The sequence below is a fragment of the Cynara cardunculus genome, assembly GCF_001531365.2.
Source record: "Cynara cardunculus var. scolymus isolate 2C chromosome LG 16, CcrdV1, whole genome shotgun sequence".
Classification (NCBI taxonomy): domain Eukaryota; kingdom Viridiplantae; phylum Streptophyta; class Magnoliopsida; order Asterales; family Asteraceae; genus Cynara; species Cynara cardunculus.
In genome coordinates, this window is record NC_037543.1 from 7,596,518 (window position 1) to 7,609,239 (window position 12,722).

Below are 12,722 nucleotides of genomic sequence, written 5' to 3' on the forward strand. Positions count from 1 at the left end.
TTATGTGATGTGAATCTATACAATAAGGGTGCGTTTGGTACACTGGACAACATTGGGATTCATGTTCCACGTTTGGGAATACTTTTATGTGGACCAAACATGAATGAAGTGGAAGAGGCATGTTCGTTTATCATGATACTAATCATCATTATAAAGCACTATAAACCTTTGATAACATACATCAAAGTTGAGAGTTTAGAGAGGAATTTGGCTCTTGAATTGAGATATAGAGGGTGTTTGGTTTGCAGGAATCTGATGGAATTGGAATGTTAAATTCCATTGACCAAATTTCATTCCCTTATTTGGTTCATTCTTTTTCATAAAATGAATTTTTAAAATCCTACAAATTCCACAAATAAAAGAATTTAACATTTCTTAGCAATTACATGATATTTGGATGGAATGAAATTCTCTATCTTCATAATATCATATATGTTCTTAATCCAATATACCCTAATCTCATAAAACCCAATTATAACCATTGTCGACCACCTCCGACCACCACGGATCTAAATCATCGCCGACCACCGCCATCTGAACCACTGCCGACCACCACCGATCTGAACCACTGCCGACCACCACCGATCTGTACCACCGCCGACCACTACCGATCTGAACCACCATCGGCCTTCGCTAATCTAAACCATTATCGATCTGATTCACCGTCGATCTGGACCACCATGGATTATACCGATCTGAACCACTGTCGACCAACATAATATGACCCACCTGGACCACCATCGATCTGAACCACTGCCAACTACTACCGAACTGAATCACCGCCAACCACCGGTGATCTGAACCACCGTCGACCATCACCGATCTGAACCACATTCGGCCATCGCCACCTGAACCACCATGGTCCACCACCAATCTGAACCACTGCCGACCACTGGCGACTACCACTTATCTGAATCACCGCTGGACACCACCAACAACCAACGATTTGAACAACCACTCATCTGAACCACCGCCGCCACTGCCGATATGAACCACGCTTGACCACCTCCATCTGAACCACCATCGATCTGAACCGCTATGGAACACCGCCATCTGAACCACAATGGACCACCATCGATCTAAACCACCGCCAACCACCGTCGATTTAGTAAAGGATTTATGGTTATATTTATCTTGTGTATTTTATATTGTTCTAAATAATTATTTTATTAAAGTATTTTAGTTTTGAAAAAATTAAAATTTTCGAAAAGGACATTTGGTCATTTACCAATATTTCATTCTAATTCTAAAGCTATATTCTGTGAACTAAACAGACATATTTCAATTCCTTAAAAGATTCCATTCTAATGTGAGAATGTCTGCCAACCAAACAGGTGGTCAAACCTGACAACATTCTATTTCAATTTCTTCAAAATCAAATTCCCTTTAACAGATTTCACTCAATCCAAAAACATTCTACGAACCAAACGCCACCATAGTTTCTTGAAAACTTGAGGTTAACAACAATTATCGATTGGTAAACTCTTATATACTAATCTTTTAAATTAACGATTGATTAGAGAAAGTTGATTATGAATAAGTAATCGAAGACTTTGTTTCAAATAATGTTAGAAAAATGATTTTGTTCGAGCAAGTTTTATGTTAGTTTGTTGTTAGAAGACAAATTTTTGTTAGTTTAACTTGTAAAACTTTTAATTTAATATACAATATGAATTTTATATTTTTTATTAAAGTACAAATGTAACAGTGGCTCTAAAAAGATCGAACCGTCGCTCATGGTTAAGGGCGGGAACCACTTATGGCTTGTTTTCCGGTTTGTCACATCAGTATGTGTGGTGTTAGGCACAACGCCTAACCATATTCCCTATGAATACTTCTGATGGTGTTACCAACTTCCCATTGAAGAAGATTAAAGTTGAGTTTTGGCCCTGAAGCTCTCTCGAATTGGTCTACCAACTGCCCAATAGTTTTTAAATGAAAACAGCCAGTACCATCCATTTAAAAAAGATGGTATTGCTGTGACCCTAAAAAGTGACAAGTTTGAAGCCAGAAATTAATAAAACATATCATGTGTTCTAACATCAATTCATTTATTAACAATCAGATTGTTGTTATTCTCGTCCTTTTTACCACTCATTTCAATCCACACAAAAACAATAAATCAGATAACAAGTTTAAGTTTAGTAGAGGAGAAATAGTCACAATATGAAATAAAAGATTAAACAGTTGGATTGTTTATGGCTGAATCAGAAAGAAACTCCCTCCCAGTCCCATCCCATGGCTGGCTGGCTGGCTGCACACAATGCAACTTCTTATTATTAATAATAAGATCATCCTGCCACCTTGCTGCTATAACCTTGAGATCTTCCAGTAAACAACACGTGGTTACCATTCCCCCCCTTCATCCTCATCATCTGCTGTTGCTGCTGCTGTTGTTGTCTAGCAGAACCAATCGTCATGTTTCCCAACTTTTCGACTGTCTCACCCATACCAACTCCTCCTCTTCCTTTTCCCATATACATTCCTCCTTTAAGACCAACGACCATTCATTTAATCATTCTCTTAATGAATAATATGCAAATATGTTTTCTAATAAGTTCTTACTTGGATTATTGTTTTTCATGGGTGGTTGGTATTTTGGTGGTGGTGCTGCTGCTGCTGCTTGCCTCGCGCACTTCTTATTCATCTTTTCCTTCACTCCATCCTACAACCAACCAACAAACCAATGTTCAAATTCCAACATATGCCAACATCATATTTAGTTAGGAATTGTTAATCCACACGCACCTGTTTATTACTATTACTATTCATTTCCAATCTACGTTGCACCCCTGTAACAAAAACCACAACATGAGAATAATCAAGAATTAACCACCATAATATTCTATTATATATTCTATTTTTACCTGATGTAGTAATAATATTGCCCACCGGCTTTGAATTAGGCAAAGGATATCTCTTGTTGCTACATTTCTGCTCCACACCCCTCCTCCCGCTTGATACACCTGCAGCATCATCGTATTCTTCAGCACAACACCAAAAAAATAAAGTAAAATAATATAAAAATTCAAAAGAACAGGTCAACTGAATCAACAAACCTGATGGAGGTGTTCTACCAATAGTAGTGGCTTTAGGCCGAAGAGAAGGTGGAACATAGTAACATCTCTGCACATTTCAACAATGACAGGTCTTAGTCATATCCTTCTTTTAACCATAATAACTTTTAACTCTTCCTGTTATATTTTTTGCAATCTTGGGGGTTTCTACCTGGAAGAAAGGATGCTGAAGAGCTTCCAAGGCTGTAGGCCTCTTACATGGATCCCAAGAACAGAGTGACTACATAACAGAACCATTAAATTTGTTACTTCCTGTTGCACATCTCTTGAAATGTGGAAAATAAATGGTGTTATAAAGCATAGAAAAACTGGTGCTCACTGCAATCAGATCAACTCCATCCTCGCTTGCGGATGGTATCAGTGCAGAAAGAGGTACTCCTGCAAGCTGCTACCACAAATTACAGATAAGAGAAATTAAGTATCCAGGAATTTATGCCCAAGAAGGTCGGTTCAAACCTCACCAAAGGTGAGGAAGATACATGAGTTCATTTGCCGTGTATAAATATCATATACTTCAAATAAGATCTGGTCACAACATAAAGTGTTTTAAGATCTCGTGCTTGAGCAAAGTGAAGCGACCGTGCAAATACTTGGTGACACAAACAGAACGCTTGTAAATACTAAGATTAGTATCACAGAAACAGATATATGACCAACAAAGTTACAAATTTTAATGAAACAGCCAATTTCATACAACAATACTTTTTGATGAGAAAAAGGCATTCAGCTGACAAAATATTATGATGACAACGGAAAGAAAAGAACTAACCTCTGGAAACTGATAACTGATGGTACTTGCAAGCTCAAGTCCCTCAGCCCATGAACTCTCTGTTGGGGTCCCTATCACACTGCAAATTTTATAAATTTCATCTGCTTCACTGCAGATACAAAGAAAAGAACAAGCATTCAGTACTTGGGTCAAAATAGTCCAGCTTACTGTTCGGTTCAATTCATGAAGCATATAACACAATTGCATCAACGAACCAGAATCCAGCTAGAAGCTCCCATTAGCATAAAATGTTATAAATACAGTTGACCAACTATTTTAAAACATATGCTTGTATTGTTTTCGGTGGACTTTCGTTTAGAGTGTGGTGGATACAGAATTAATTAGCTACATGAATAGAGAAGTTGCTCTTTCTAGTAAACGCATAATAAAGAATGACAAATACCACAAGACAACAATCATGATTAATATGGGCAAGTTTTAGCTTAAACATCTATCAAGCTGCTTATATGCGGTTCTAGATTGACACACATTACAGATATTAAACTACAAAAAATTTAAGCAAATCACTGGCTTGATTCACACACCTCATGAAATTAGTATAGCAATTCAATCCAGCTCATAAATTAACAATTATGCAAATAAAACAAGAGATATTACTTCATAAAAACAGAATGTCCCTTTGTTGGTATTTGCTAGTCTTAAAGAAGAAATAAATGAACTAGGACAACATTACAAGCATTGAATGATTGACGATTTCTTGAGTACCTGTGCTTTGGGAGTCCCAATCTATTAGACTTTCACATTTTATCATGCACACGAAAAAAAACATTCGAGGAGAAACTATATGACACTGATGCTGATGTTGCAATAACGGAAGGGAACTGAAGGACAGATTTTATTTATAGCAGAACTGGGCACACACCTTGAACCTGGGAAAAGTGGTCGGAGAGTAAATAATTCAGCCATGATGGCTCCCATGGCCCACATATCTGTGATTGGAAGGGACATAACAAATTTAAGTTCCAAGGAGTTGTATACATCTGAAGAGATGTTAAGCATATATGATTCATCTACTCACCAACTGCAGAACCATATGTTGGCGACTGGAGAAGAACCTCAGGAGCACGGTACCTGCAAAACCCACATTTCAGCAACAAATAAAAGGAGATTAGTATAAAAATTAGTTAATTACTACGGTTCCATGGTAAGAGCTACAGGAAAAGGGAAAGGAGACTCACCAGCGTGTTGAAACATACTCGGTGTATGGTGGTTGAGAAATGATCTCACGAGCAAGACCAAAATCAGCTATTTTTATTACATCCTTGGAAACAAGAAAGTTCTCTGCAGCATGATACAGAATATGCCAGCATTCAGCAAAATAACATACCACAAACAACAACACTAACAATTTATCCATTGATGAATCACATATGTATAACAAGACAACAATGCATACACGAGGGTTAACCTAAAGGCGACATTCTGTATAAAGACATGCCTAATATGTGTGTGCAAAAACAAGAACCTTTCTGCTCATGAATGCCTGCCTACATGAGAGAGGGATTGCTTGAAGACACCATATTACTGTTGCTTAATGATTCTTCCTTTATTTTATTTTTTATCTCTAGTACTATAATGCACACATTTTCCTCATACACAGTCAAGCGTATGTACCCATATGAATTCTCCAGATCACAAACTACAACCCATTTAGTCTAACAGCACCATTAAATATATTTATTAGAGAAATCACCTGGCTTAAGGTCACGATGGAAGTAACCACGCTGATGCATATATGCAAGACCTTGAAACACTTGGAAGCACCAGTTTCTAATTTCAGTTTCCAAAAAAAGCTTCAGTCTATCTTTCATGAGTTGGTAGAGACTGCATTCCTGGGGAGGAGGAATACAATGATATTCTGTAAGTGTTGGAAAACAAGCAAACTACCGATGTACACAAGTAATCTGCATACCATGTACTCAAACACGAAGTATAAGATATCATTTTCTCTGATGACCTCCTTGAGTTTCACGATATTTGGATGATTCATCTTGCGCAGTGACTGCCAAGAGAACAAGGTTAATTTACATGTAAGACAATAGTGGAAAGTTGAAGAAAAATCGATGTTACCTTGACTTCTCTCAAATTTATGCATTCTTCCCATGAATAATACTTCCTCTTCATTTTCTTAATTGCAACCTGTAAAAAGAATAAATCAACTTTAATGAACACATTCACTTCTATATTTGATAAGTTTATTTTTATGTTCAACAATTTTGATATGCATAGAACTTACCACTTCACCATTCTGCTTATTCAGTGCTCGCCAAACAACCCCAAAGGATCCAGTACCAACTTCCTTAATTATCTTGTACCTGGACAAGGACACGCATAATTGCTTAAGTTGTATGATTTCAAGTCATTTATGGGATGAATCACAAACAAGAATCAGCTCACCTTTCCATTTTTTGGTATGCAACTGCTCGTAACACCTTATTTACGAAGAAGAAACACAAACATAGAAGAAACAACGGACTAAATCTCTAGACAACTATAGTAGAAACTGGATAATATAAACTATCAGCCTGGCTGTTCTGGCTGGATCCACCTTCAACTTTCTTGATGCATGAGCAAAAGAACAGTAAGCTTCTGATGGACAGGCTCCACAGCCTTATTCATAAAGGACACCGGATCAATGACTCCCAGACATTGACAAGGCATAAAAAACAAAAAGAACTGAGAACTGCAGGGCATCTTGACACTTATACGAACGGAAAACTTGTAGCCGAAAAGAAAGCCTCCAGAAACTACCTCAGACTTGAGATGGTACCTCCCTTACCCTATGGATTCTGTTGCAAAATCTTCAGCCAATACGTTTTGTAAATCTAACTGCCACCCATCAAAAAGAACGAGTCTTTGCTAAGATTAGTCAGAACATAATCTCATTTAGTAATCAACGGTGTACACAAAATTCATCATTTACATGCAAGTTCAGCCCTGCATTGAGAGAACGAAGCTAGGTGTCAGAACCACCAAGCAGAGATAGAAGGATAACTAAATCAACACATAGTAAACTAATAGAACCCTTACCTCATCAGATGTTCTTGGAAATTTTTAAGTGACTACTGTATCGGCAGTGCACTGGTGTCGTCGGAAAAGGACATCAGTACAAACAAGTTGAACACTTTCTTATTTACGCAGTAAATCCCAATATAGATCTTGCTTATAAGTAAATCAGCTTACTTGTAAATGTTCACTAAAGATCCAACACCTATCTCATAAAAAACTTGCATTAGGCCTGCCTGAATGCTCATATACAGGATGCTCACTAGGTGCAGTTAACAAAGGAAACAAGAAGGAAATGTCGGGGGATGAGAGAACGCCAATCGAGCACTTTCTGGAATGAGAAAACCTGATTCTGGAAACAATCTGACCAGGGGCACTCTTGCTCCATGTCTCAGAGAAAATTAAAACCTTTCCAAACTGACAAAAAAATATAAATTAGCTTAATAAAAACTTATGAAGATATATAAACAACCCCATTGAGAAGGCATATTATTATCCAACCATTCAAACTCATGTTTGTTTCACAAGAAATAGATCAGTCAGTTTCACAACAACAGCAAGTTCTCAAGATATATCGTGTTATCTATGTGTCTAACATGAAGACAACCAAGAAATGATTTCCATGAAAACAACTAATACAATGACAAGAAAAGCGTGTGATGAAAATATCCCATATTGGCTTTCCATTCTCTTTAATGTCTTTGGCATGGAGTGTTGAACTAGGATACAAACACACATGCAAGATGAATGTTGACTTAAAGAAGCAGATGAAAAATACTTGACATAACCACTTCTACTGCATGTACATACATTTGCCTAATGTCAAACACTTGATGAACTTCTAAACATGAAAGACCATTTAACTAGATTTAGCAACAAAAAAACACAACAGAGAACAAATGCTCAAACTACCTGTAATGCTCTTCAAAGTCCTAAGAAGCATTAAATTTCCTATGGGATTCTTGCATTATCTTCTCCAATAATCTCTAATTTATCTAAAGCTACAAAAAATATCTTGTATGACCTTAAAGATGTTTGTTGATGAGTTTAAGGTCACTCGATACACTTGGCTGCAGGTTCAAATATAAGCACATACTTCACCCATCACCTATTTTATAGAAGATATGAACAGCATTCTTATAGAACTCACATTCAACAATGCTTCCATGCCATTCTTGACGAACCATGCTAAAATGCATGATTATATTTTGAGTCTTAGAGTGTGCAATATCCATTTTTCCTTTCTGAAACTACATAGTTCACTTTGTCACTATTTTATTGATCAATGCACCGGTAATGCATATTTCACTACTTCAATTGAAACATTGGCATATACATGCACCGGCATAACCCTGTGAAGTTGCGACTTGTGACCCAATATATATTACCGTCCAAGTTTTCAGGGCCGCTAATCACAACCAATTAGTGAAAAGGTATAGAACCAAGCATACATACTTTAGTAAACCAAAGTGATGCTCGTCAATGACAAGATTATAGAATTATGAAAAGAAAAGATGTAACACCTACACTTGCAAGGGATCAGCCATGAGAATCAAGCTCACGAACATACTCAAATCACAGATCACTTTATATTTTATAATAGGGGACTTGATAAACTTTCAAAAGGTCGCTATTATAGACATCTATAGAGCTACGAAACAAAATTCTAGAAATGTAAACCTAATAGACCTCTTAAGTAAATAACCAATTATTTCCCTATATTATCCTAACAAAGAAACACTAAAAGAACTATAATTATCAATATAACAAGAATTATTATCTTAAGATCTTAACCTAAAATAATATAATCCTGATTTCCATTATTGTTCTAGCAAACTAGCTGTAAATAACAACTAGTAATTTCCAGATCCCAAACACCAAAAAGTTCCATTATTGAACATTACACATACATGCATACATACATATATATGTATATGAAAGGTAAAGTGCTAAAGCAAACTTCATAAGGTATATTGAATTGATACAGAAGGTGACCAAGTGGGTGCAAAGATTATAGAAAGATGAAAAGGGATATGATACCTTGCAAGGCATCAGCAATGAGAATCAAGTTCAATCATAATCATATCTCCAATCACAAATCACTTTATTGCTATACGCTGGAATTACATCATTTTTAATTTTTACATTCCACCCCAAAATATTTTGAACATTTAAACCTAATTGAACTACAAAACAAAATTCTACAGATCTAAACCTAATAGACCTCTAATCATATGAAACATAAATAATTATGTTAAATAATTACCCTAAAAAAGAAAGTTGAAGAATAAGACAATAAATCAATAATTATCAATCTAATGATCTGGTAACCAAAAAAATAGAATTTTAATTCCAATTATTCATCACGAATCCAGCTGTAAATCAAACAAGTAATTTCCAGATATCAAATTCCAAAAACTTCCATTAGACACACATATTCCAAATGATCCCTACGTGACGGCAATTAAGAGATGCATAAAAACACAAACAAAGAAACCACAAAACCAGATCTAACCAATTCGATCGAAAACGCAAAGAAAAACAATCCAGATCTGATTTCAATAAATGAAAATGAAAGAATCATGGAATGAAAATGGGGGATATACCTGTAGGGTAAACGGCATAACCTTAGGGTAGCCACAGGAGGGCAAAGGCCTAACTCCAGAGCTCGTAAAAGTAGAGAGAGATGAGAAGAGACCCCCCACCCACCGATTAACCTCTTCTGTAAATTAGCAATATTTGATGCGTACGGGTTGAAGATTGTTGGCAAAGAAAACCTAATTATAGTCGCCAAAGATGGACGGATTCCTGTGTATATATATATATATATATATACACGTGGATTTGTATATATATATACATACATATATATATATATATGTATGTGTGTGTGCATTATGTGGTGTGGGGATGATTTGATGGGGACGCGACCACCGAATTATGAAAGACCCAATATATTGAATTCAAGGATCTGGTTATCGCCTGTCTTGGTGGACGGCGGGTACGATATCATTCCTCACCAAAAACAATATTTGGGTCCTATCGTTTACACCATACCAAAATACCACATCATTATTTAAACAACTTATCTAGAAGTAATAATTATTTAATTATTATTAATTAATAATATAAATAAAAGAAATAATATTTATTAATAATTCATATTAAAATAAAATATAAATAACTATGAGAGAAAAAACTAAAAAAGAATTAATCAATAATTTATATTAATTAAAATCAATATATATATATAGAAAAAAGAAAAGGTAAAAACAACAAAAAAACAAAAAGAAATGATTGGAATAAGGGCTAGGGTTGCCATTAGTACATCTTAAGGATGTCATTAGCCTTCCCCTTAAAAAAAAGGGTCTTATAGTTTACACCTCACCAAAATACCACATCATTATTTAAACACCGTATTTATAAGTAATAAAAACCTAAAAGGGTCTTATGGTTTATACTCCACCAAAATACCACATCATTTGTGACTATATCTAACCCAATATAGACCATGGACGCCTTTCGAAACTGGTTTCAAATTGTTTGTAATTTAGAGTTGTTTGGAATTGCTTATTTGAAATAACTTATATTTTTCTATAAAAATACTTATCAATTTATTATAAGTCAAAAGAATTTAAATTTTTCAAAAATTTCTTATTATCGATTTGACACTGATATAAGTTATTTATCTAAACACTTAAAAGTATTTATTATAGGTGTCACATCGAAATAAGTCAATAATTTGTTTTTATAAGCAATCTCAAACACCCCCTTAATTATACATATATGAAAATTTTATCACACCATTTAAATAATACTGAATCTTTATAGTATATTTTATACATTTATAATTACTAGGAAGTTTAATATTATGGTCTTATAGATTTCACGAAAAGAGACTGCTCTTATTGAATCCAACACTATATATATACTAGAAGGTTACTCGTGTAATGCATCGAGACATATCTCGATTTCAATGTCTCTTTTTTTAATAATGTCGATATAGTACAATTTATGTGGTTTTAAGAAAGCAATAATGTTTTCATTTTTGAAGAAAATATAAAATTTTAAAATATCATAAAATTTTGAAATAACTATATGGATATTAGCATTAAATTAACTATTTAGATTTTTTTTTGTAATTTCTTTAATTCAATTTTTTATTATAATTTAATTTAAAGTAATGAAGTAATTTAATTTAGGTTTAATAGTATAATTTTTTATAAAGATAATAATTAAGTATTTTATTATAATTCAATAATTATCATAATTATTTTAGATTTTTTTATATTCAAAATGATATGTTTATCTTGTATTTAATTATGTTTATTTGTAGTTAGTTACACGAATTCAAATATAGAGCTTTAATAAATTGTACTTACGTAAAATTTACTTGTAATCTTAAATTTTAAATAATATGCATCAATAAACAGTACTTCATGCATAAAAAAAATGTTTTATAATATAAGTATAGATAGTTTTTAAGAGTTTTTGTCAAATGTTTTATATTATAAGTATAGATATATAAAACATTTATAGTAAATTACAGTTTTCGTCTTTGTGGTTTGTTGGTTATAACTATTTCCGTCCCTAGCCTATAAAATTTGCTTTTTTCGTCATGCTGGTTTTCATTTTGTTTCCTTTTTCGTCCCTCAAGCTAACTTCGTTAAATTTTTACTGTTAACTTAGGGATATTTTAGTCTCTTTATTTTTTAAAGTATATAATATTTATATACGGCAAATAAAACAAATAAACTCACACACCCTTCTCACCTTTGGTGAGGTTTGAACCTTTGACCTCCTAGAAGGCCAATGACTCACATACCGCTAGGCCAAAGTCCCTTTGGTATATTTTAGTCTTATTCATTGTAACTTTTTGTCTATATTACATTTTTATATATAAAAACGAAAATATGAGGTCATTAAAGCATCTTTTAACAAAATCTAAAAATATAACCGTTCGTCCCCATGGTACCTTTAGTAGGCTCATTTTTTTATCGTCCCCACAACCCTTTATCTGACTCTTGATCTGCGGTTGATCTGTCATTGTGGTCATAGTGCCGCCACTGTGGCGAACAGCATCTGTAAATATTTTTTCATTGATTTTATTTCCAATTCGGTGAAATGAGGAGCATGCAATGGCAATTGTCAACTTTGAGATTTTCATGAATAAGGAGGAGAAATGAACAAGAAAGATGAATACAAATTAGAGGAAGAAGACACAATGAGAGGTCTCTTTCTCTCTCAAGTCATTTTTTACTCTCAAGTATCTTTCACCCCTTATCTCCCCCTTCTACTATATGAAGGGGCTTGGCATTTTATATTAGAGCATGCTTGGACGTGGATTAGTAGCTGAGAAACATCATTTTTCTCTTGAATTTTCTTTTAGCTGGTTGGATCTTTTTTTTCATGTATTTCCATTTCTGTTCACCATTGTGGCGACTCTGTAGTCACTGTGGCAGTTTTAGTTTAATGTAATTCACATTTAAGTACTTATTTTCTTACTATGTCTTTTATTAGCTAAACCTTCCTTTGGATGTGGGTGTAAGTCAAACCCGAGAGGTCAAAAATGTAACACTTGGATGCTACCGCTTTTGCTAAATCTTTGGTTTGGTTATTCGAGTTGAAGATTTAACTGAATGCGGACAAGTCGATCACTTACGTGTGTTAATATTAGATCTTTGATACAGAGATGAGCGGATTCGAATATATGGTTTGAATGATGCAAGGAGGTTTAGGAAAATCTTCAATAGTCACATAGATATATGAGTTTTTGCATAATCGTACTAAGGTTCAGATGTCGGTTGAGTTGGTGTGTTATAGAGATATGTGCATATCTCCATACCCGT

General features: G+C 34.4%; 1 protein-coding gene across 6 annotated transcripts; it reads right to left on the reverse strand.

Annotated features, from left to right (window-relative positions):
* Positions 1-2,032: 2,032 nt before the first annotated feature.
* LOC112528969 (cyclin-dependent kinase F-4-like) lies at positions 2,033-9,732 on the reverse strand. 6 transcript variants are annotated; one of them, XM_025140047.1, is made up of 20 exons: positions 9,480-9,732; positions 7,051-7,290; positions 6,898-6,948; positions 6,791-6,804; positions 6,265-6,696; positions 6,104-6,182; positions 5,938-6,006; positions 5,780-5,869; positions 5,561-5,699; positions 5,046-5,148; positions 4,886-4,938; positions 4,730-4,796; positions 3,847-3,955; positions 3,397-3,465; positions 3,229-3,297; positions 3,060-3,126; positions 2,868-2,966; positions 2,749-2,792; positions 2,566-2,665; positions 2,033-2,488 (listed from the first exon to the last, which is right to left on the reverse strand). In XM_025140047.1, the coding sequence occupies exons 5-20, from the start codon at positions 6,270-6,272 to the stop codon at positions 2,292-2,294; spliced, it is 1,362 nt and encodes a 453-aa protein (XP_024995815.1). In that variant the 5' UTR covers positions 6,273-6,696; positions 6,791-6,804; positions 6,898-6,948; positions 7,051-7,290; positions 9,480-9,732; the 3' UTR covers positions 2,033-2,291. The 6 variants fall into 6 exon arrangements, with proteins under 6 accessions (XP_024995815.1, XP_024995816.1, XP_024995817.1 ...); XM_025140048.1 differs by having other exon boundaries at positions 6,265-6,506; positions 6,619-6,696; positions 6,898-7,290; XM_025140049.1 differs by having other exon boundaries at positions 6,265-6,804; positions 7,051-7,078; positions 7,220-7,290; positions 9,480-9,674.
* Positions 9,733-12,722: the final 2,990 nt, after the last annotated feature.

Coding starts and splice junctions, on each gene's coding strand:
- LOC112528969 (XM_025140047.1), bottom strand. Junction 4,939..5,045: donor GAGTATGTTTCAACACGCTG/GTGAGTCTCCTT, acceptor TGGGTTTTGCAG/GTACCGTGCTCCTGAGGTTC. Junction 3,466..3,846: donor TCAGTTATCAGTTTCCAGAG/GTTAGTTCTTTT, acceptor AATTTGTGGTAG/CAGCTTGCAGGAGTACCTCT.